Source organism: Talaromyces rugulosus, chromosome VI (assembly GCF_013368755.1).
Source record: "Talaromyces rugulosus chromosome VI, complete sequence".
Taxonomy (NCBI): Eukaryota; Fungi; Ascomycota; class Eurotiomycetes; order Eurotiales; family Trichocomaceae; genus Talaromyces; species Talaromyces rugulosus.
This window is the reverse complement of record NC_049566.1, coordinates 4779791-4802533: the sequence shown is the minus strand read 5'-3', so window position 1 is coordinate 4802533 and position 22743 is coordinate 4779791. Positions and strand designations below refer to the sequence as shown.

At 44.7% G+C, this 22743-nt stretch overlaps 9 protein-coding genes across 9 annotated transcripts; 5 read left to right on the top strand and 4 right to left on the bottom strand.

The window, feature by feature from the left end:
• Positions 1-407: 407 nt before the first annotated feature.
• On the bottom strand, positions 408-1847 carry TRUGW13939_11972 (uncharacterized protein; the record flags this gene model as incomplete). The annotated part of the gene is made up of 2 exons (XM_035495076.1): positions 408-1493; positions 1551-1847. 2 exons carry the CDS (start codon positions 1845-1847, stop codon positions 408-410), a joined length of 1383 nt encoding a protein of 460 aa, XP_035350969.1.
• Positions 1848-2322: 475 nt separating this feature from the next.
• Positions 2323-3639, top strand: TRUGW13939_11971 (uncharacterized protein; the record flags this gene model as incomplete). Its single annotated transcript, XM_035495075.1, has 1 exon — positions 2323-3639. One exon carries the CDS (start codon positions 2323-2325, stop codon positions 3637-3639), a length of 1317 nt encoding a protein of 438 aa, XP_035350968.1.
• Positions 3640-3816: 177 nt separating this feature from the next.
• TRUGW13939_11970 (uncharacterized protein) lies at positions 3817-4394 on the bottom strand (the record flags this gene model as incomplete). Its single annotated transcript, XM_035495074.1, has 2 exons — positions 3817-4203; positions 4248-4394. The coding sequence occupies 2 exons, from the start codon at positions 4392-4394 to the stop codon at positions 3817-3819; spliced, it is 534 nt and encodes a 177-aa protein (XP_035350967.1).
• Positions 4395-5878: 1484 nt separating this feature from the next.
• Positions 5879-6250, top strand: TRUGW13939_11969 (uncharacterized protein; the record flags this gene model as incomplete). The annotated part of the gene is made up of 1 exon (XM_035495073.1): positions 5879-6250. One exon carries the CDS (start codon positions 5879-5881, stop codon positions 6248-6250), a length of 372 nt encoding a protein of 123 aa, XP_035350966.1.
• Positions 6251-8730: 2480 nt separating this feature from the next.
• TRUGW13939_11968 (uncharacterized protein) lies at positions 8731-12457 on the bottom strand (the record flags this gene model as incomplete). The annotated part of the gene is made up of 8 exons (XM_035495072.1): positions 8731-8844; positions 8904-9037; positions 9099-9831; positions 9919-10057; positions 10828-11697; positions 11767-11837; positions 11893-12066; positions 12125-12457. 8 exons carry the CDS (start codon positions 12455-12457, stop codon positions 8731-8733), a joined length of 2568 nt encoding a protein of 855 aa, XP_035350965.1.
• A 676-nt stretch (positions 12458-13133) lies between these two features.
• TRUGW13939_11967 (uncharacterized protein) lies at positions 13134-15085 on the top strand (the record flags this gene model as incomplete). Its single annotated transcript, XM_035495071.1, has 6 exons — positions 13134-13290; positions 13506-13563; positions 13628-13783; positions 13847-13984; positions 14137-14785; positions 14855-15085. The coding sequence occupies 6 exons, from the start codon at positions 13134-13136 to the stop codon at positions 15083-15085; spliced, it is 1389 nt and encodes a 462-aa protein (XP_035350964.1).
• Positions 15086-16228: 1143 nt separating this feature from the next.
• On the top strand, positions 16229-17859 carry TRUGW13939_11966 (uncharacterized protein; the record flags this gene model as incomplete). Its single annotated transcript, XM_035495070.1, has 2 exons — positions 16229-17317; positions 17392-17859. The coding sequence occupies 2 exons, from the start codon at positions 16229-16231 to the stop codon at positions 17857-17859; spliced, it is 1557 nt and encodes a 518-aa protein (XP_035350963.1).
• Positions 17860-18803: 944 nt separating this feature from the next.
• Positions 18804-20706, bottom strand: TRUGW13939_11965 (uncharacterized protein; the record flags this gene model as incomplete). The annotated part of the gene is made up of 10 exons (XM_035495069.1): positions 18804-18953; positions 19016-19160; positions 19234-19572; positions 19636-19789; positions 19844-19906; positions 19966-20005; positions 20057-20112; positions 20160-20290; positions 20342-20452; positions 20510-20706. The coding sequence occupies 10 exons, from the start codon at positions 20704-20706 to the stop codon at positions 18804-18806; spliced, it is 1386 nt and encodes a 461-aa protein (XP_035350962.1).
• A 714-nt stretch (positions 20707-21420) lies between these two features.
• On the top strand, positions 21421-22725 carry TRUGW13939_11964 (uncharacterized protein; the record flags this gene model as incomplete). Its single annotated transcript, XM_035495068.1, has 3 exons — positions 21421-22207; positions 22270-22517; positions 22573-22725. 3 exons carry the CDS (start codon positions 21421-21423, stop codon positions 22723-22725), a joined length of 1188 nt encoding a protein of 395 aa, XP_035350961.1.
• Positions 22726-22743: the final 18 nt, after the last annotated feature.

Here is a 22743-nt window from a genome sequence, read left to right as displayed (position 1 = left end):
GTTTTTTAAAGTTATGATTGATCTATTTATGTTATAAATCATATTTCAGTTGTATATTGAATTAGAAGCTACACACTCTAACATAGCAGCGAATAGTAAAAGGTAAATAAATAGGGGTTGAGACTTGAAATAACATAACGGGAGATCTCGCCTCGATGCAACATGAAATATATCAGTGCTGGGATTAGTAGTCTAATTGTTGTTTTTCACATCGATTCAAGTTTGAGAAGCACTCACTGGAGGACACTGCTGTATTTATCCGTGGAAAACGGGAAATTATTAGTTAGGGTGGAACATGTCGAGAAGATATGTTTTCAGTAAATCTAATGTCTATTTTATTGATGTATAATTACAGATCCTCTAGGCTAATATTGCCAATCATCTACTATGTACGTGGAATTGTCTCCTTACAGAGAGAGATTCGAGCACGAAAACGGAAGTCGTGTACCACTTGCGTAATCCTCGATTATAGCCTCAATAGAGGCATATATACCGGGCCCGAAAAGGAACAAACCGGCAATAAAGATGGCCAAATGGACGATTGTGGCGAGCGAGCGCAGGGGTGTCTCCCATAAGCGGCCGCGGAACAAGTGCCAATAAGCCACGCTCCAGAAGGTGAGACCGAAATTGGAGTCAAACAGAGCGCCCAATATATTACCAAAGTCGCCCATGCTAGGGATTACCTCTGCGAAGATAAAAGCTACGAACCAGAAGATGGTCATCAACAGAATCCACACGCCCCACCCGACCACGGTATGGTTGTGCTGGTGCGGCGAGTCGCGCAAGACGAGGCGGTAGATGAACTTCACGGAGACGTTGGCGTATATTGTGCCAATGATGACGGTGGGCACGATGACAGGGCCATAGGAGACTTTCATGTACTTTTCCTGCAGTGCGCCGAATGCGGGGGCCGAAGCGTATTGGCCGAGGTAGTAGAAACCTACGATGGTAGTGACAATGAACACAACAGCGGAACCAATTGCGAAGGCAGCCAGGGCCTTGGGGAAATCACGGGGTTGGCGCATTTCGGCGATAAAGGTCGGGTACAGGATTTGCACAAACCAGAGGAAGGCAATGTTGAGTACAGCATTTAGGCAGTCGACCCAGGTTGTGCCCGGCTGGGGGAAGGCGTATGTGACAACGGGGCCGAGTGAAGGATATGCGCCGGGATGGGATTCCTTGCCGGCATAGCTCATGAACAGGAGGACGGAAAGAGACATGCAGACTGCGCTGCCAATGGAAATGATGCTGACATGACTGAGAGTGCGAGGGATTGATAGCACGATTGCGATGATGGTGACGATGATGCCAAAGTCAACGGAGCAGAGGGAATGGCCGGTGACAGTGTTGAGCACCTGTGCTCCTGTCAAGATATGGAAGCCACAGAGCATAACGTTGTACAGAACCAGGCCCACCATGGTTCCGTAATACGCTATGCGAGTGCGGCCAAAGAGTAGATAGCCAATGTCGCAAATATCGTGGACATGGGGATGCTAGAAGCCTGTCAGCGTGTGCATTCTCAAGATATCGAATCGATCTGCAGGTCTCACCTTCATGATAAACTGCCACATAGTATAACTTGTAACCCAAACGATGATTGCTGCCAGAAACGAGGCAATTAGGCCGGGAACCCATCCCAGAACCGAGAATGCCCACGGCTGGGCCATGATGGCAAGGCAGATCTGGTCGCCGAACAGCAGCACGGCGGTGCGTTGCCATGACATGGTGCGATACTTGATAGCATGCGAGGTTTCCTGGGCGGCCAGTGCGTCAAACGCATCAGAGCCATCGGATACGATTTCATCCTGATTCGACGGGATGGGGTTCTTCTCATAATCCGCTGCCATGGCGAGGTTTTTTATATATATTTTTTTATACGACAAACACAGCACTGTAGGAGTGACGGGGGAAAGTTGGAATGGGAGAATGTACGATACAAAACCTATCAATATATATGTTAGAGAAACGCAGGGAAAAAAAAAATTGTAACAGCAACCAGTTGTTTGACTTCGGTCATAGAGCAGCATAACGGCCGCTAATTGGCTCTTATCGCGGCTGCACGCCATCAATATCAAAGTGTCGCAATGCAAAGAGGATCAACGTTTTGTTCGGCGCCACGCATTGGCTGTAAGCGTTCGACTAGCTTGGGTCAAGGTTTGGTACTAACATTTGAATGAATCGCAATCAACCGATCTATGACAATGGCTCCGTTGACGCCTCCGATCTCGCTGTGTCCGAGTATATAGTAGGCGTCTCCATGCTAATTTTTCCAGCTTGCTAATAAGAGTCGGATAAAGAATAGCCGAAGAGAGAGGATCAGCAATGGGCTACAACCGTCTCTCAGGAGTGACTTACAGTGACCCAAGCCGCGTGTATGACACTTTTATTCTCTTCACCGGTGCAGACTCGGTGACGCGGCTCATCGACCTCAACGGGACGACCGTTCATCAATGGCCATCTCCCGGTGTGCCTGCAAGAGTACTAAACCCGGCCTTCACGCGCGGGCAAAAGGGGACCGTCGGGCTGCAGCTGTCAGAAAGTGGCGACCCGCGCGGTGGCATCTATGCGAATGGCACAATCGGCCAACTGGATTGGGCTGGCGAGCGTCTGTGGGAATGGGGTCAGGAGGCTGTTGACGGTGCAGCGCGCCAGAATCACGACTGGCAGTTGCTGCCAAACGGCCACTGGCTGATTCTGGTGGTTGAGCCTAGGGTGATCGATGCCCTGGGGCCGGACACCACTGCAGACCAGGGCCTGGTGGAAGTAGATCCTGACGGACGCGTGGTGTGGACATGGAGGTCGGGCGACCATATACATGAGCTCGGATTGTCAGACCGCGGACTCGACTTATTGCGCGAAACAGTCGCTCGCGATCCCGACAATCCATGGGGCTGTCTAGAGATGAACAGTGCGTCGACGCTGGGGCCGAACCAATGGTACGAGAAAGACGCGGACGCAAACGCTGCATTCCATCCCGATAACATCATCGTGAGCTTCCGCAAGGCAAACATTGTCGCTATCATCGAAAAGTCGACCGGCCGCATTGTGTGGCGGTTGGGACCCTACTACCACGAGAAATCGGGAGACCAGCACCAACGCATCCTAAGACACAACCTGCCACGGCCAGTAGACCAGACATCTGGCCAGCATAACCCCCATATCATCCCCAAGGGGTTTCCTGGGGCAGGCAATGTTCTGGTCTTCGACAACCAGGGCGGCGCTGGCTACCCGACTGCGGCACTGGGCATTTACGCTGGTTCACGCATTCTCGAAATTGAGCCAACCACCAAGCAGATCGTGTGGCAATACACTGCTGAGGATTCGGGTCTGCCACCGTGGACGTTTTTTAGTTCGTTTGTGAGCAACGCACAGCGTCTGCAAAACGGCAACACGCTGATAACCGAGGGTATGAATGGCCGTATCTTCCAAGTTACGGACAAGGGCCAGATAGTGTGGGAGTATTACAGTCCGTATACTGGATACGGCGTGGCTGGCGAGCCCGAAGTGGCAAAGCCGCGTGTTGATGGCGTGGATAGGCTGAGTGTGACGCCGTTGGTGTATCGGTCGCAGGCTGTTCCTGATGACTGGGTCCCTGATGACGTGACGAGAGCGGCAGCAGTGGCCGTAAAGAAGTCTTGATTTTGTTAGTCGATTACTGAATTTGAGTGTGGCAAGCTTTGTTTTCTTAGTTATCGTATTGACTGTTTATATTGAACGTTAGGAACAGATTGATATTTGAAGCTTTGATTCTCTGCACGAGACTTGAAATTATCTGTTTCGTCAAATTTAGAGACTAAATAATATCGAGTTCTCTTTCTACCTGGTGGCATTTGAAGCCACTGGCCCTGCAACACTTGTTGTAAGAGGTGCTTCCTCAATCCAAATACCCGACCAAAACCAATCCTCTGCATCTGCGTCTGAACCTCCGTTTGGCAACCTGAGCTGCCCAATATGCCAATCCTGAGAATTCGTAGATGTGCTGGCTGCGATTGGCGCAACTTGTTGGGTCAATGGTTCCGAGCCATTGCTTGCCCAGAGTCCGACGGTCTGCGCATCGAAATCAATGTCGTACGCGAAATTATACCAATTTCCAGCTGTGAGTTGGGTCGACCATTGCGTTTCCTGTGACACGTCCCAGCGGAGGCTATTATCGGCACCCGTTGAGCCACTGATGGTGCCGTATTTAATTTCAGTGAAATGACTCTGTACGCATTAGATATATAAGCATAGCCAGACAGGGAAAGTACAGGCAACTTTACTTCGAAGAAAGCAATTTGATGCTCAAAATTTGGGTTTGGCGGATTAGTGCTGTTAGTCAGAAGGGAGAAATGGTAGTAAAGATGTCCAGAACCGAGATCTTCAGACGTCTGAGGAATAATTTCTGTTCGCTCCATGGTCTGTCCTTCCCAAAAGGATGTCCCATCCTAATATATCGGCAAAAAGGACGGATATTAGTGGTGCATGAAGAACCTAGTTAGGTAACACGGTCTTACAATAGTAATCCTAATTCCCTGTGAATCACTTGTATCGGTCGGGTTTTTGAAGTCTGGGGATAGACCTAAATATTCAGACGTGTTGCCACTACCGTGGATGTACCATTGGTATGGCTGGATTTGGTTTGACCAAGACCCTGGATCACGGTGTCAGTAACAGTTTTGGGTGTTTAGCTAATGAGCCAGCAAATAAATACATAAGTCAAAATCCGATACTTGAAAAGTAGAATTGAAAATTCCACTCCACAAAGTTGTGCCGGCCTCTACTGTGCAGCACAATAAAGTCGCGAGAAATATTAAATTCTGCTTCATGTTTGTAAGACGAATGCTGAGATGAATGACTTTAGAGTCTGGAAAAAAGGATACAGGTACAAATACATTACGAGATAAGTAGATAAACAAAGCCCTTATATATCTCGTTTACTACGTGAAACGGCTACATGGAAGTTCCGAGACTCCCCGTATATCCCCCTTTGAATGACTTGCCTGTACTAGTGCTATAATTTGCTGCTTTTTCGTTTCGCTCTAAATTCCTTCAAGGGATATAATAAGCCAAATAAAATGTGTCATCCGTAATTATATTTCTCGATAGTTAAACACCAAGGAGTCTTTCAATTTCTGACAGACATGAAACGACAGCTTGTCGCACATGCGTTTTCGCGGAATATCGCATATCCTACCACTCGCTCGCAATTTTCGAGATGAAAACGATCTCCTGTATGGAGACGGACTCGCTTAAATTCCAATGTCTTAGCTGGGATCTTCTATCAGTTGTTTAGTAAAACAGGTTGACTTTCGGGTTTCTGCTCACATCGTCCCGATATTGGGCGGCATTGGCTCTGGACTCGCGCCCCATAATTTGCATGCCACTTGCGAAAACCCTTGGGCAAGGTTGGCAATGTCGTCAGCAACAAGCCATAGGACGACTTTTCATTGAGGCGGCTTGAACTCGTACACAAACTTGACCGTGATTGAAGTTTTGCTCCGCCCATGCCATGGAGGGTAAAGCATTTGGAATGGGAACCCTGTGATGGCCCTAATAAAACATCCCTGCATATTTGCATTGGCTCATGCCGTATTATGAAAAATCCTTGGCTTTGCGCAATGGGGAGGACGCCACACAGGAGAGCGCGGTTTCTCTAAAAGCCCGTTCTCCTCAGGCGTCATCTGTAAACTTTCGCACGTCTTGGAGAACGTGTATCTAGCACAGAGTACTCAGTCATTCACGTTAGTGAAGTTAAAGGGAAAGAAAAAAATTTGATCATGACTTCGAGAAGTTCTTTTGCGCCGGCTGCCAAGTCATGCTCCGCTACCCATACCCAGCATTCCATATACCTATTTGATGTTATTAGTTTCTATAATTAATCTTTAAGAAGAGTGATTCGATGATTCGTCTATTCTCCTTCGCGTTTTTATTCCTCGTTCTGGCTATAACAGTCACATGGTTTGGTGAAGATGTTCACAGAAACCGTTATCTTCCTCCCTCGGTGGACCTCCTAACCGCAACAGCCGAGCAGATCTCCCAACAGCTGCAAAACCGATCCATCACCAGCCTCCAGCTTGTCAAGGAGCGTGTACGTCGTATTGAACTGGATAACACCCAAGGCTTCGGCCTGCAAGCCGTCATGAATGTCGTCCCTTATGAGACCCTCATTGAGATGGCCAAAACCAGAGATGTCGAAAGAATGGCCAACAATATCCACGGCCCATTACTTAGGATCCCGATCATAGTGAAGGTAAATAATGAATCACCATAAGAAATAAGTTTGGACAGTGTCCAGGGAGCTCAACTCATAGATGTCACTAAGATGGTACTTTGCTCTCTCAAAAAATACCTATGCTGCACGTATTAGAGGAAAGATATCTCTAGATTTAGTCTCATTAATGTATTTATGCTGCTTAATTTTTCTAATAATTTGAACTGTGCTATCCCAAATAAGTAGAGAAGTCTCTTCTGCAGTAATAGTACCTAAGATGAGAACTATATTAAAGAGGGCTAGAAATCTGGTGCGAATTTAAGTATAAGAAATTCTAGCTGGTAAGAGTAACCAGATTTCTATTTAATAATAATAGAAGAATATAGGCTGGTGTAGGATTAGATATATATAATATAAGTTTTGAAAGTACAGAAAAAGATATTCTTGCTTGATTTTAATCTTCTATATTACTTTTGCTTCAGAGTTTAAAGCTAACCAGCCTTAAGATAATTTATTTAGGGTATGAAAGTTAGATATAGTAGTTAGAGGAAGGTAATTTCTATAGAATTAGCCCTTATTATTAATTAAAGAGTATTTAAAACTATATAAAAGGTTCATAACTGATATATTAGAAATACTTATTTTAATGTCTCTTTGATCTATGTCTATCCTTATTTCTTAAAACTTTCTAGAGTGTGCCTGTGAGCAAAGTTAAAAGAGAAAGTAAAATATACCTATAGAACTGTAAAACTTGGTTCCTTCAGTATAATAGTTAATCTCTCTAAGGCCATATGCCTGGCGTTTCCTGAATTGGGTGGGCGGTTTTTGATTAGGGACCACTGTGAGTCCTGTAACTTGGTCTGGTGTTTAACTTGTGGATAATGGCTCATTTTCTAGATTGTCGAAAAGGAACGGCAAAATCCCTAGAAATCTCTGATATTGAGCGTTGTAGATCCTTATTGGATGGGGTTGAATTTGTGTTTGGAATAAATCTATTTGGGAGGTTAATGAGTGAGGCGATTGATCATTAAATACATTATTACTTTCTTGCTCACCATTGATTTGACTTTGTCTTGCCCCTTTTTCTATCCACTCTTTATGATAGACCTTGGTAGGAGCAAGAAAAAAAAATGATCTGTAGCTGTTAATAAGTCTTGATTAATGTGCTGATAACATATAATACTTATAGATGCAGCTACTACATAGGAATATTCTATTATACTTTTAGAGCAGATATTGACGATCTATTAGTAAAATTAGAATAATATCATAGAATCTTCTTTTTATAGCCTATCTTAATTTTATATATACAATAAGTTTTGCAAGTGATAGCAACTCTATATCACCACTTGTTAGATAGGTTAGTCACCAAAGACTGCACTGTTGATTGAGGCGATATTTCATACCAGCTTTTACTTTGTATAAGCGAGGCCTGTGGTTATATACCAATTAACAGACGCTACAGGGGAGAAACAAACCATGGCCAGGCGTGCCACTAGCAAGGCCGCCTCCACAAACCAACAACCTCCTGGCGTGTTCACTGCAGTTCAGCTCAACCCAGCATTCTTCCTTCAGCTACAAGAACAACCAGGTTTTCTCACAACAGAGCAGTAATCGCTTCTGCTCTTGTCAGAGACGTGGAATCTAAGAAGCAGAAGTTTTTCCCTTGCTGATTATTTCAACACAGAACCTACCATCTGGATGGCAGAAAACGCCGCTAATCCAGAACCGTCTGAGTTGCTGACAGAGTTCCTTTACATGTATAAACCCCGCCAGTCACTATCTTGAACATTATATCTTCACCGAATCATATTTAGCTTTTTATTGCAGGGACAAGGTATATCCGTGCACAACGCGATATAAACTGGCAAATTTGGGGAGGATACGCGATAATTCAGGACGTTTTTTGCCTCAATATTATATAATGATAATAGTATCAATTGATAGAAGCTAGCTATATCAGATTAATGACATCTACTACTACTACTACTACTACTACTACTACTACTACTACTACTGATACACTTAACCTAGCCTTGGGTGCACGGCTAAATCAATTTCTTGTTAAAGTCGAAGGCCATTGCCGTTGCAAGTTTGCTCCAAGAATACACCATTTCCTCCCTGACAAGACATTAACCAACTAGCTAGTCCTCATATCCAAATATTTGTCAAGCTTATACTTCTAGAAGAGGTTGTAGGTGGATTAGAAAGAAAATTCACAAACTAGACCGACTGCGTTCTAATTAATTATAATGTCTTCCCTACGATGTTAGACGACGTTAGCAAGTCGAAAGAGTTTCTATGGATACATGTAAATACGAAGAATGCCACGGGTCAATTTAATCCCATCCTCCCGCTTAGGATACCATGCAACTCCTTCATTATCGATATGTCTTTTTATTTTAGGTTTAAAGAATAGACTAGCCATACATATGTTCAACACATTATATGCATTCACAGACATCAATGTAGGAATCATATGTAGAAATGTTGTATATGGATATAGGATCTACTTTTTTTTTTCATTCATACCTCATATTTCAACCCCCATATGGTGTTTCATAAGGGCGTTCAGCCTGTGGTGTGATACGTGCCAAATGTCGACGTTCTCCTGTTATCCAATCGAAGATTGCAGAGTGCACAGTAACACGGTTCTGGTGAATTTGTCAGTTTCTGATTTGTGACTTATAATAGATGCAATGAGCAGACTTACATCCCAAACGACTACAGTTTTCGGTGCCCATCTCACACGGGCCTGATAGTCGATTCCACGGCCGATATGATTTAATAGAAATCCCAACAAGGCTTCGCTCTCCTCCTTCTTAAGCCCCACAATACTTCGCGTAACTAAAGGTCATGTTAGTTAAATAAACTTAAGGTAACTCATCAAAATAATATCAGTACTTACAGCCACTGTTGACGTAAAGAGCTTTCTCTCCAGTTACAGGATGAGTACGCACAAGCGGATGCTCGGTTTGAACGGGCTCTCGTCTCACCACGCCACCGCGGCTTCTGCTGAACTCAGCCTGTTCATGGCCAGAGTGAACGGCTTTCAGACCATGCAACCGCTGCTGTATAGCAGGCGAGAGGCGATTATATGCCTCAACTTGGTTTGTAAAGGCAGTGTCACCGCCCACTTCTGGAGAGTCTAGAATGTATAAGAATGTAGTTCCCGGGGGCTGTTTCTCGTATGACACATCAGAGTGCCATTGAACACTACTGTTGCGATTGGCGAAGAAAGCCTCGACTTCGCCGTCCGTTCCCTTCCGGTACACAAGATGAATCTCGGGATATCCATCAGGAGAACCGCTGGTAGGGTGAATATGATGACGACCAAAATAGCCACCAAAGTCAAGTGCCTCTTTTATGGGAAGGTCGGCAAATTCCTGGTCACGGAATGCAACTACTTTGCGTTGTGCAACAAGGAGAGCTAGTTGATCTTTGCCAGCTGCAGAGAGTTTGTGAAGTTGTACTCCACGTACCTCCGAGCCGATTGTTGGTGTGAGTTTGTCGATAGTTGATCCCTCTGGGAGAAGATCCTTGAAGCTCGGGTCAGCATCCCTGCCATGCTCGATGTGGCTGAACGGCTCGAGAGGTGGATATTTCTCGCCGTGGTCCCAGGTCGGAAGGTAGTGAGGGTACTGCAAAGACAGTGCGTATTAGTAATTGCTAATGAACATTTGAACAAGTCCTTGGTAAAAAAAGCCATAACTAGAGAAGAAACTCACAGTGGCGGTCGTATTTTCCTCCTCGTCGATGACTCTCCGAATCTTTGGCTTGCTTTCAGTTGTATTCTCAGGTACTGACTTTACAGGAACAGTAACCGGAGCAGTCCCCTCTGGAGCCACTGCAACTGACGGAGCCATACTTCTTCGGGTCTTTTTAACGGTCTGCTGCGGAGTAGTCGAGGTGAATCAGGTGCTGTTTGAACCCAGGGTTTTCTTCCTTGTTCACGTGACAGTTGAATGACAGTAATGATGACTGAAGTACTCCGTACCATAGGTACTTATATTTGACCGAGGAAGGCGCATAACGTCCTAATCAATCCATAATTTGGGGAGTGACTCGCCGGATCAAGCGGCAACCGTGGACCCGCGTTTGCTGTCGTGCTGGATTTTGACTCTATATTCAGCATTCTAGCCTTATTGCATGCGAGGCGATGGGAATTGCGTGTTGATGCCAGCTTCAGCGCCAATCAATGTGCGGAGCGGCTGCCACAAAGTGTGGCATGTGAAAAAGTGGTTGGCGGGGCATTAGGTGCTTTCGGTGCTGGATAGCATCATTATAATAACCCGACTCTTGATGTCGCGTCAGGTACTTGGCCGACGATGTGATTTACTAGCATCCTATGTACCCCGCACGGGGTCACAGCGCGCTAAGGATACGTGATCAACAATGCTCAGCAGTATAATCAGTAAAGGACGAAACCGCATGTCAATCGGCGTCTGTTTAATGAGTAAATACAGGTGCGATGATCTTGCTCAAACGTTTTTACAAATGAGGAAATATGGACAATTTGAACAGTTATTGTGATATAATATATATCAATTGATTTAACAAGCATTGAAGTGTAATATATGTTGACGAGGTTACACCAGTTCAATGTTGGTGTAGATGCATGCTAGTTTCCATCATACACGTCAAACCTATATCTACTTCCGAGATGATCATCTCGTAAACCTTTCTGGCCGACTCCATATATCCTCTCTCTGAGTGTACTTCTTTCTGGGAGGGGATCGTATAAACCTCTCCTCTTTAATTCCGGGACCAGTAGCTCGACTACATCTTCAAAGGAGCCGGGGGATATAATGTAACCAATATTGAACCCATCGACATCAGCGACATCAACCCATCGTTCTAGCAAATCAGCAATTTTTTCGGGTGTGCCGACTGAAAGAGGCCCATTGGCGCCGAGTGCAATCCATTTCCCGATGTTTCTTGGAGTCCAAGCAGGAATGTCTGGGCTTGTATGCTGCAAATGTGTTAGAGTGGAATGTACCCGCGCGTCAACAGTGACATCCGTAGGTCTGATTTCTTGGTCAAGATCAAATTGACTCAAGTCAATTCCACTACTTCCTGACCAAAAGGTGAGACCCGCCTCAAAGTTTGCATGTTTCAGTGCCTCTTCATATTTCTCCTTGGCTTCTTCCTCGGTGCGGCCAATGATGGGGGTAAGCAAGGGGAAAATCTTGATTGAGGCTGGATCACGGCCTCGTTTTGCAGCTTCCTCACGAATTGTCTTAACTCTTGGAGCTAGAGCTTCTGGTGAGATTGCAGAGACAAAAATTCCTTCTGCATGAGCTGTTCCGAACGCGATACCTGCTGGGGATGTCCCCGCTTGAAAAAGGAATGGCGTTCGTTGAGGTGATGGATCAAGAATATGCACTCCGTCGAGATGGAAGTTGTCTCCGTGATGATGTACAGTCTTGATCCGACTTGGGTCGGCGTATTCGGCTGTTTCGGCGTCCTCTTTCAAGGCGTCGTCGGCCCAACTCCCTTCCCAGAGTCTAGTGAATGTTAACCACTGACATAAATTCTTACGACTCAAAAGAGATCATAAAATAAAATGTACGAACTTGTATAATACACGTAAATATTCATCCGCGATTTCGTAACGCTTATCGTGCTCGACCAAGGGTAATCCAAGCTATAGAAGTGTTAGCGATATATTCCATGATTTCTCGTCAGAACTAACAACATACAGCCGTTGATGCGGACGCTTTCCAGGATGTGACAATATTCCAACCAAAACGTCCTCTGGTCAAGTGGTCCAAGGTAGAAAACCGTTTCGCGACAACATACGGCGCTTCATAGGAAGTCGACGTGGTAATTGCAAACCCGAGATTCTCAGTTACCGATGCCATGGCAGTAATAGGCTGTTCAGAGACATTGTTAGTTTAGTCAGCGGAAATGGCTCTCATCTATTTATCTTACAATAGAAGGATCCCCCATTGGCACCTGAACCCCATATCGTAGCGAGGTTTCAGAGCTTCCTTTATAGGTGTCGTACAGACCATATGTATCCGCTAGAAAGAGTGCAGTGAACTCTCCCTTTTCTAGAATCCTGGCTAGATCCGTCCAGTATGAGATATCTCGACGTTTGGTTTTTGCGCGGTCTTTCGGGTTGCGCCATTGCCCAAACGATAGGTGACTGACTGTAAACATATCAAATCCATTTAAATGGATGCGCTTTTTCTTGCCTGGGATTACAGATGCCGTCTCTGGCGCAATAGCATTGTCTGTGACGGTTTCCTGTTTTTCAGCCATTGTAATATTTCGATTCGGCAAATTATTTGGTATTTTGCTTCTCGTAACACTGTTATATTTATTTAAGTAATGTTCTTTGCATTAAATAATTTTGCTTTCTATACTCGACAACATAGGAGGGTTGAGTATTGTGAGACAATGGTATACTCGGCTGACGTGCTGGTCACGCCATCTGCTATGATTATTCTCCATCGGGCTATTGATATGTTATCGCAAACTGTCAGTACTAATAATGATTGCTACACAAAACAACTTCTTCGAACCCCGCTTCACTTATACCTCAACATATGCACTACATATTAAACCTTTACAAATGGCGACAGTATATGCCCAAAGCACGTAAAACAAAAATCGGATAGGTAATGTATGTTTTTCCTATCATGGTAATTTTTGCATTAGCGGCCGTGTAAGTACAAGAACATCTACTCCGTAGGTAATCATTGATTTCAGTTTTCATCACTAGTGGTGGATACAAGAGCCTTCATTTAGAAAGTTTTGTCGGCGTAGTCACCGACAACGCGTGGTATTATGACACATGCGTCAATTATCACTCTGTATCTATCACCTACGTAAGCGCTCAAATTCATGTTAATGCACCCATATATACTTAGCTGTATCTAGGAAGAAAATGCATTGACTTAGGTTTCCATCAGGGCGCCACTAAGAATCTGTTAGAATGAAGGCCCTATTAATCCGTTTCGGTGATGCCATCCACTGGTATCCAAAAGGCATAACCCATGAAGAGAAGGTTCTTATATTCAAAATAGACTCCCTTGTGCTTGTTTATGCCTGTCTCTCTTTCTTCGCCAAATATCTAGATATTACTGCTCTCAGTAAGAGAATCTTCTTACCTCTTTGTCTGTCCCAACTTACCAATACATGCTGACGCTTTATGGTACCGCAGCAAATGCATATGTATCTGGCATGCAAGAGGATCTTGACCTCTATGGAAACAGACTTAATTATGTTAACGCGGCTTGTAGACTCCCCTGATAAGATGATACACAAAAATAGCTATACAACTGTTACTGATGCTTTCATCTACTAGTCGAAACTGGATATTGTATCTTCCAGATTCCCAGCAACATTCTTATCACGAAATACCCGTAAGTAACAATCGAATCGCTTGCGTATGGGAGAACCTGAAGATGATAACATATTATCACGAAGATCTCAATATTATCTTCCCGCCATCGAAATATTCTGGGGCATCTTCACACTCGGCACTGCCTTTGTGAAAACCTACAATCAGCTCATTGTCATGAGATTTTTTGTCGGTCTCAGTGCCACGTCTTGTTACGTAGGGCTGGTGCACATTGTTAACTCGTACGATAATTATCTATCTTATAAATAAACAGAATAGCGGAAATAACTGACTTGTTTAAACAGATGGTACCGCAAAGGAGAATTGGGTAGAAGAAATGCTCTTTTTTGGATTGCAAACCCAATCGGCCAGATGATTAGTGGTTATTTGCAGGCTGCGGCATATACGAATTTGAGTGGTGTTGGGGGACTTGCGGGTTGGAGGTATGGATCTTTGGCGAATACATCATGGCTACTAACAAAACACACTAGATGGCTTTTTATTATTTGCACCGTAATAACCATACCAGTGTCTTTCATGTAAAACCATTCTTTCGTTTCTGTGAGCATCGATTGATAGATGCTAACGCTTATAGTGGTTTTGCTTTCTTCCCTGATATCCCGGAGCGCACGAAATCCAAATTCCTGACAGAAGATGAAAAGAAACTAGCCGTCAGACGACTAGAAGAAGAAGGCTTCAAACCATCAACTGGTATTAATCGCAGTCTCATCAAGCGGATATTCAAATCATGGGAATTCGGTGCTTTCGTGCTCTGTTTAGTTCTCCTCTGTAACGCCATCTACGGACTTGGAACCCCATTTATCTTATGGCTAAAGTCGCAACCAGAAAAATACTCCATCCCGCTTGTCAATGATATCGGCACTATTACAAACGCTGTTGCTGCCTTCTCTGCAATCGCCAACTGCTACTATTCAGACTTGCGCGGAAATCGGTGGGAGCCAATTATATTTTCTGCCTCACTGGCCGCATTTGCGAACTTACTTCTTGTCATCTGGGACATTCCAAACGGGTTGAAATTTTTTGCGTTCATTGCTATTGGTTGGGCTGAGGGCGTGCTCCCCGTGCTTATCACTTGGACTGCAGAGGCTCTGTCGCATGATCTCGAAGTTCGTGCCATCTCACTGGCTACTTATAACACAATAGGCGAGATCACCAGCTTGGTTGTCCCCTTGGTAGCTTGGCCTGTTTCCAAGGGTCCACGTTTCCTCGGCGGATATATTTGGGTAAGTGATTATCTTGAAGCTCCTTGGTAATAAATAGCAAGGTGTGCTTGCGCTGACCGCCAATTATAGGCCTTTATCATCAGCATATTGTACTTAACCAACGTCATCGCAATAATAGCGATCGAGAGACGGCACAGAGGAAAGAAGCATTCTCTGGATGAAATCCCAAGTATTAATAATAGCGGCACTCAAAATGGTCGTCACGAAACCAATATCATTTCAAGCAATAGCGACACGAAGCACGTCGCCAAATCCACAGCAACTGTTACATCTCAACCGGACAATCAAAATCTTGAATAATATGTTGGTGTTCACATTCATTACATTTAATATACAGAATTCTCACCTTTTTGATATGCCCGGAGTGATATGAGACATCACACATTGAGAAACCTATAGAATGAAACCAGAAGCAACATACGTGGCAATTTGGAGCCTGGTATTATATCCGTAGAATTGATAAGATAATATCTTGGTGATAGTGCCATATTTCTCAACCTTCCTCTAGTGCAGACCAAATTATAAAACTAGAATCAAGATAAGCTTTCCCACAGGTAGTACGCTTAACAGTTGCATAAAACACCATTTTAGTAAGTGGAAGTCATGTGTCTGTTCTCGGGTGTCTCCTGTCGAAAAAAAACCACAAGAAAAAAAGGCCGCGGTGAAAACACCGAAGAGCAACACAAGGGCCGATATTAAAACATACACGAACCTCGAACTAGTAGTGTTGTAGATTTTAAGCGTGTGGATGTATTTCTAATCACCCCTCAAACAAGCGAAATACCATGAATGAGGGGTTTAGACATATTGTCAATCCTCATTCTGTCTGACGTGATTTGGGCATCCCACTCATCAATTTAAGGACAGACTGCCATGATAAAGATATTTACTGCCTGCATTCTCACTCTTCGTGCTTTATAAGTATACATATACGACCGATTTTTGTTCTCCTCAATGTTTGGGAAGCCAAACATCTTATTTACCTATTCAACACAATGGCACGAGCTATTGAAAGATTATCACAGATACAACGAACACTAGTCTCACATCCAGCACCGGCTGGAAAGTCCGAAAAAATTTGGAAACCAAGAGACGAACCATTTAACGCTGCACCGCCGGTTAAGGTAAACCCAGATCACCTTAAGGAATATATAGCTCGGTATTTATGGCTAACATGATTATCCCTAAAGATAATAATTGCTGGTGCTGGAATCGGAGGCGTTTCAGCGTCAATTTTGCTTTCTAGAAAGGTCAAAAATGCATCCTATAAAGTGTTTGAGCGACAAGAAATGGTTGTCCGTACCCTCCTTATTGCCGAATGCTTGGTAGCAGCGATGAATCTAATTGATGTTAATAGGGCGGTACATGGGCCCAGAATCGTTACCCCGGCGTGAGATGTGATATTCCATCTCATAGTTACCGTAAGTGGGATCATTCTAAGAAATGGCAGAGGTCCTCCCCTCTAAATACCTATATCTCACAGAGCTTACATTCGCTCCAAACCATAAATGGTCAGAGTATTATGCGTCAGGAGCTGAAATACGTGCCTACTACGAAAGTCTCGTCAAAGAATATGGGATCGACACACATTTGCAATTGAGACATGAGGTACTTTCAGCCGTGTGGTCGGATGGCATTAGTGAATGGGTTGTTCAAGTCAAAAACCTGAATACCGGGCAGATTTTCACGGAAACGGCAAACTTCTTTGTCTCAGCAGCTGGACGTTTGAATGAACCTAAATTTCCTAATATTCCAGGGCTCGACAAGATATACGAAGGCATCTATACACATACTGCTCAGTGGACTGACGATCTCACACGCCAATTGGAAGGTAAATCGGTGGCTGTCATTGGTAACGGGGCTAGTGGCCAACAAATTTTAACAAATATCCTTGATAAAGCTGCACATATTGACCACTACGTAAGGTCAAAACAGTGGATTGTTTCAGCTCTAGCTCCAAACCTAGTCACACCAACCCCTGACACACCGGGAGGTCACATATTCACTGAAGCAGAAAAAGAAAGTTTTGAAAAACACCCCGAAATCTATCTAGAATACCGCCGATCGATTGAGAAAAACTTCCATGGAAGATACCAAGGTAGTATTGCTGGCAGCAAAGAAAACAATGAAATCCGACAGAGATTTGAAGAAGCATTGTGGAATCGAGTAGGTGGCGATAAAGGCTGGTTTGATCGTCTAGTCCCCGATTTTGCGCCTGGGTGCAAACGCCCGATTCCTTCAGCAAGTTATGTGGACGCTATACGAAGTTATAAGGTGGACTATGTTGATCATTCAGAAATTACACATGCTACAGCAACCGGACTCGTTACTGCAGATGGTAAAGAGAGACCAGTTGATATCATCATTGCTGCAACGGGTTTCAAGAACGGCTTTCTCCCCTTGTTCCCTACTATCGGGAAGAACGGGTTGGACTTGAGGAAACACTGGGCAGACGATGGGCCGATCGGATATCCCGCAACGTACTTTGGTGTCATGGCACCTCTCGTACCGAATTACTTTACTGTCTGTAGCGTATGTTATTTTATATCCTTTCACATGTTGGGCCTGTTAAATATAAAGTCATCTGACGTATTATGAATACGAAGGCCAACACCAACGGACAGGGGGGTACTTTCCCACTTCAAACCGAGATCTCAGCAACGTATATCTCGAAAGTGATTCGCAAAGTCCAGAGTCAAGGCTACAAATATATATACCCATCGCAAGAAGCCACTGATGAGTTCAATGAGGTCATAACATCATTTTTTGACGATAAAACGATTAACGATGAATGTGATGGGTGGTGGAAGAGTGGATTTGGAAAATCGAGACCATTGCTCTCATGGCCGGGCACTGGTCACCACAGATTCGATATTAGTCGAGATCCCCGCTGGGAGGATTTTGTCTTTGAAAGATTCGACGAAGGGAGAAGGAACAGATTTGAGTACTTTGGCAATGGATATACGGAGAGAGAAGAAAGTGCAGATGAGATCTCACTTACTAATTATATCAAGCAGGGGGGCAGGGTTGATGATCGAGGTCTTGCGACTCTCCATGAAAATTGGAATGATTAGTTCAATGTCTGGATTGATGGGTCGATGTCTCATTGTCTAGGAAATCGCAAGCGAGACCTTAGTGTTCGCCATTGTGTGGATGAGACCACCACCACCTTTTGTAATTTGATTGGGAAATCTTAAAGTCATTGCTTATGAACAAATTGGCCAAGTGAAGTATAAACGTAGCATCTTTATTAGGACCATCCAGCCAGTTTTGGATCAGCACATCGAGTAAGGTGGGTAATGGTGGAAACGCCAATTTTTGATGTGGTAATTCGTTCGGCAAAGCACGCGTTCAAGATGACATTGGAGAGTCAGCTGCTAGAGGGAACTTTCAGTCCAATGTTAGGAGAAGGACAGTTTTCCTTTGGTCAGTGGGAGCTATGAGCGGAACTTGCAGTGTTTTCATTTTCTTATTTCTAATTCGGTAAGGTCGTTCTGTATCAATGCTCCATCCAGGTTTTATAAGATTGGTGGGGGCTATTGATCAATTGATGTGAGAGACAAGAATATATACGCCAAACACCACTGTAAGACCTCCGTAACGGAGAAGGATATCTTTAATCCAAAAAAAAAAAATTTGGAAATAGGGGGCTCTGTTTTCATCAAATATGAGACAAGGTTTGTATATATGTATCTGACCCCTGTGCGATACTTGGTAGTATTATGGAGATTATTTGACATGGTACATAGTACCCTTTAGTGATTTGAAGAAATATGAAGATATCCTAGATGCTTAGATGGGAGCGGTGTAAGGCTAAATAATGTCGTTAAACTCTAATAGATATCTAAAAGTGGGCATTGGTATTGCGGTATATGGTAAAGACACCAATACCAAATAAGAACATTTGTTTTTGATATCCAACTATGACGGGGAAAATGTGTTTGTGGAAACCACGGCGAAAATCATGTATCAAAAAGCCTTGTAAACCCTAGGAAATTTTATACCTCTCCGACAGGGCTTAATCAGAGATACCGTCGCTACTCTTAGGTCTCTCTTCCTTAGCAACGTCAGCCGAGTCCTGATCCAAGCCGATTTTCCTAGCAACAAGATATGTTGGAATGACGGCAAGACCCCAAAGACCAAAATTCACCCCCAAAGCCGCAATGAGCTACACCCAGACAGAGTCAGCCAGCTCTATTATTTTAACAAATGACATTATAATGATCTTACCGGTGCATGGGTTGAGCTGATACCAGATGCAACAGCCCCCCCTGCAGCCTCGACAGCTCGTACCGTCGATGTCAAACGGACAATGTCTGCCGGTCCTCGCGCCATATAGCCTGCGAGCCAGTACCCATAGTTATATGCAAGGGCACTGGATATAGGTTAGCCACATCAGTTGATCTCGATGCCTTTCCTTGTGCATCAATCGATACATGAACACTTACAAGTTGACCTGCATCAGAATATATAGTGCCCATCCCCGACCGAATCCGCTGTCAACCCAGTCCAAAGCCGGCTTGTTCAATCCGTACTCATGCTGAATGACTGTACCCCATATCCAGGTTCCTCCAAAGAGTGCCATCAACCCCAAACACGAGATCTTGGAACGCTGATTCAAAGATAGCCGCTTCCAGTCAAGAAAACTGCCGAATATGATGTTGGCCGTTATTTGCGCTAGTGCGGAAACCAAAGATGCCAGGGCCCGAGAGCGAACACTGAAATATAGAGATAGATATGAACCAGCATACGAAAGTAAAAATGTTGCGTAAAAGAAAAAAGGCACACTAAATACCGGGATCAGCATCAGATGGATTGGATTCCACCGGCAGTATTAGGAGAGGACTCACACGAGCAGAAAGTCTTTCCGATAGAGGATCTTTATGACCTCCTTTATCTCGTCAATTGTGTTAATCTTTTCGGGTGACTTCACTAGTTGACCATCGCCTCGCTGCACTTTATCCGGGGGGGACAAGAGTAGAGCAACGAATGGGGCTATGCATTCTAACAGGGAACCATTTAGTAAGAAGTGTGTAAAAAGGAATGTCTGAAACATACGAAGCGCCACGAAGACGATGTAGGTCCTCCAGTCTAATGTCCCAGTTTTCTTGCCGCTATAGTCTACAACGAAGTGTCAGCGCTTAGCCCAAATCCTTTGTGAGGTGCAAGTTGCAACGTACTGAATGCTAGATTAATTATACCACCGATAATAGAGCCACCCTGACACATTTTAGTCTCACATTAAGGAAGAGTAAATATGGTTGTGCTCACGTTTCGATAGGCAAGCCAATAAGCTAGATACCGGCCCCGCTTAGAATCCTCCGGATCTATAAAAGTCAGGTTAATACAGTGGAAGTTTGACAAATCGACATACAGCTAATCATGATAGCTCCTTCAGCCGCCCAAAACACTCCTGCTGTAATCCCGCATGCAGTGGATCCCAAGTACACGAACCATTGGTTATTATATCGGTTGCTTGTATACAAAGCCGCCGCATATACACAGCTATCACGATCAGTATCCACAATATCCTTTGCGAAATCATAGGGTACCTACTAGCCCGTAGTTCCAAAAATCAGTGCATTCTTCAAGCCAATCTTGTTTGCAACCACGCTCCCGAGAGAGCAAGTAAGAACCATCATACAGCCGAGCACGGCATTTGCAGCCCTATAACAATTAGTTAATACATGTTCAAAGATCTCTACGTAGCGTCCGACATCTTACATCACCAAGTACGGAGTCTGCTGACCACCGGCACCCGTTGATTGCATGGCATTGTAAAGACCAGGAGCGAGGAATGCACAACAGCCAACCACAGTGGCCTGGAAAAACACTCGACGGTACCATGATCGTTTGCCTGCAGCATGGTGGAAGGCAGCTACTTCCAGCGCGGCTTCGTTGGGAGAAGTATCGTTGCCCATTTGACGAGTATTGGCTTTGAATGAAGTAGACTAGCCCAAAGGTCGGTCTCGGTATAAATTTAAGAGCCAGTGTTGTGCTTGAATGGGGTCCAGTCTATTATTATAAGTCCTTGGGCCATGGTACAGACCATTGGTAGGCTCCATTATTGTCTTGGTAGATTTGATAGTCGCGAATGGATTAAGCGCCACGTCAGTGTGAGTGGTAGTGCTGGTCTGGGCCGTTTGAAGCACAGAATTTTTTATAACATTTCTCGGCCTTAGTCCCGGAAACTCGAAGAATTCTTTCCAGACGCCGGTGTAAGTCGTGAATATCCACTGAGGGTTGGGTTAAAATGGAGAATCGCACAACGACCTGTTATCTATTGTAGGAAAAAATAGCCCTCTAGCGCGGGTTCTTCTTGGTACCTGAGTCGTATATTACGGGTTTGTTTCTCTGAACGGCTGCCGAACGTGGTGTGATACGTGCCGCCGATGATGTGCTTATCCTCGTGTACGTATCCATCTCCTTGGTTCGGGACTACTACTAGTGAAACTACCAGCATCGAGTGCCGCCATGTTTTAGTCTGAATATAAGTTTAAAAGTAGATTCGGAGTCATCTCCGAAGTATGAAAGTGATAGGAATCGTTGCGTTCAAGTCCTTCATTAAGGCGTGCTTTCCATTCATTTACCCAAGCTGTCGTAGATGCCAAAATTTCATCAGCAACCCGATCAACATGGCGACGGTAACTTCAAGCTCTGCTACCGGGCTTGCATCCGCCGAGGCACTGTCGCCTTCTGCTTGGGAGCCTTTTCTTTTTGAAGGGCAGCAGGATACATCCACATTTGGTCTTGGATGGAGCGCGCCGTTTCCATTGGCTCTCCATGTCAAGACTGGAACAAGAGATCTTACGGCGAGTGTTGAGTTGATTCGCAACTTTGTTCGATCCGGTGAGCTACGTCGTCTTGTAAAACACCATGGCGGCGCAGTCTTGATACGGGGTCTACCCCTTTCGACACCGGATGATTACAGCAAAGTTGCCCACGCCTTTGGCTTCCGTCCGCATGTCGAAGTTGGTCGACCGCCGCTTCGAACAGTGCTGGCTCCCAACGTTAAAACTGCTAACGAAGGACCACCCGAATTGCCCATTTGGCCACACAATGAATACGGATGGTCGACTATCAATCCAGCCTGGCTCACGTTCAGCGCGCTCAAGATTCCAGACGAGGGAGGCGCTACTCCTATCACGTCTTCGATATACCTTGCAGACCAGTTGTCTAAACTTGCACCCAATTTCCTATCGGACCTTCGTACAAAGGGCGCAAAGTACACTTACAGATACACTGTCAACCCTTTAGTATCTAATACGGGAACAAGTATCCGGGGTGCCTACGGACAACACGTCACGGACGAAGATGATGCAGAGACAACTAGACAAAAAGTCGAGACCGAAGTCCGAAGGCATAGTGAATTATTTGAGTGGCACGATGATGGTAGTTTGAGTGTAACGCACATAGTACCAGGTAGGTCGGCGCGACTTGAAGATGTCTATGATGTATAATTTGAATACCTAATTCGTGTACAGCAATACGTCTTCACAACCCGACAGGAGCTACAGTATTTTTCGGAAACCTCACATCGGCATGGGGTCGTAGCAGACATCATGGAGCAACCCGGCCGCCTTTCAGAGGCGATGATGGATCTTATCACCCGCCACCTCAATTCGGAGATGGAACAGTCATGAATGTTGAGGATCTAGATTTGCTACTTGACCTTGCTGAAAAGGGTGCTGTCAATATACAATGGGAGCAAGGCGATTTGGTATTGCTTGATGTCAGTTTTTGATACACACCTCTCTTTCTAACATTTTCGAACTGATAACCTAAAGAATTACGCCGTCCAACATTCGCGAACACCGTGGAAGGGATCCCGCCAAGTCTTAGCAGCCCTGTGGGACGATGATGGGAGACTTGGTGATTTCCCCGAGGGCTTAAGATTGTTGCAAGGTGTCCCTCGCGTCCCGATTATTGAATCCAAATAGACTTGAAGGGTGTGTACT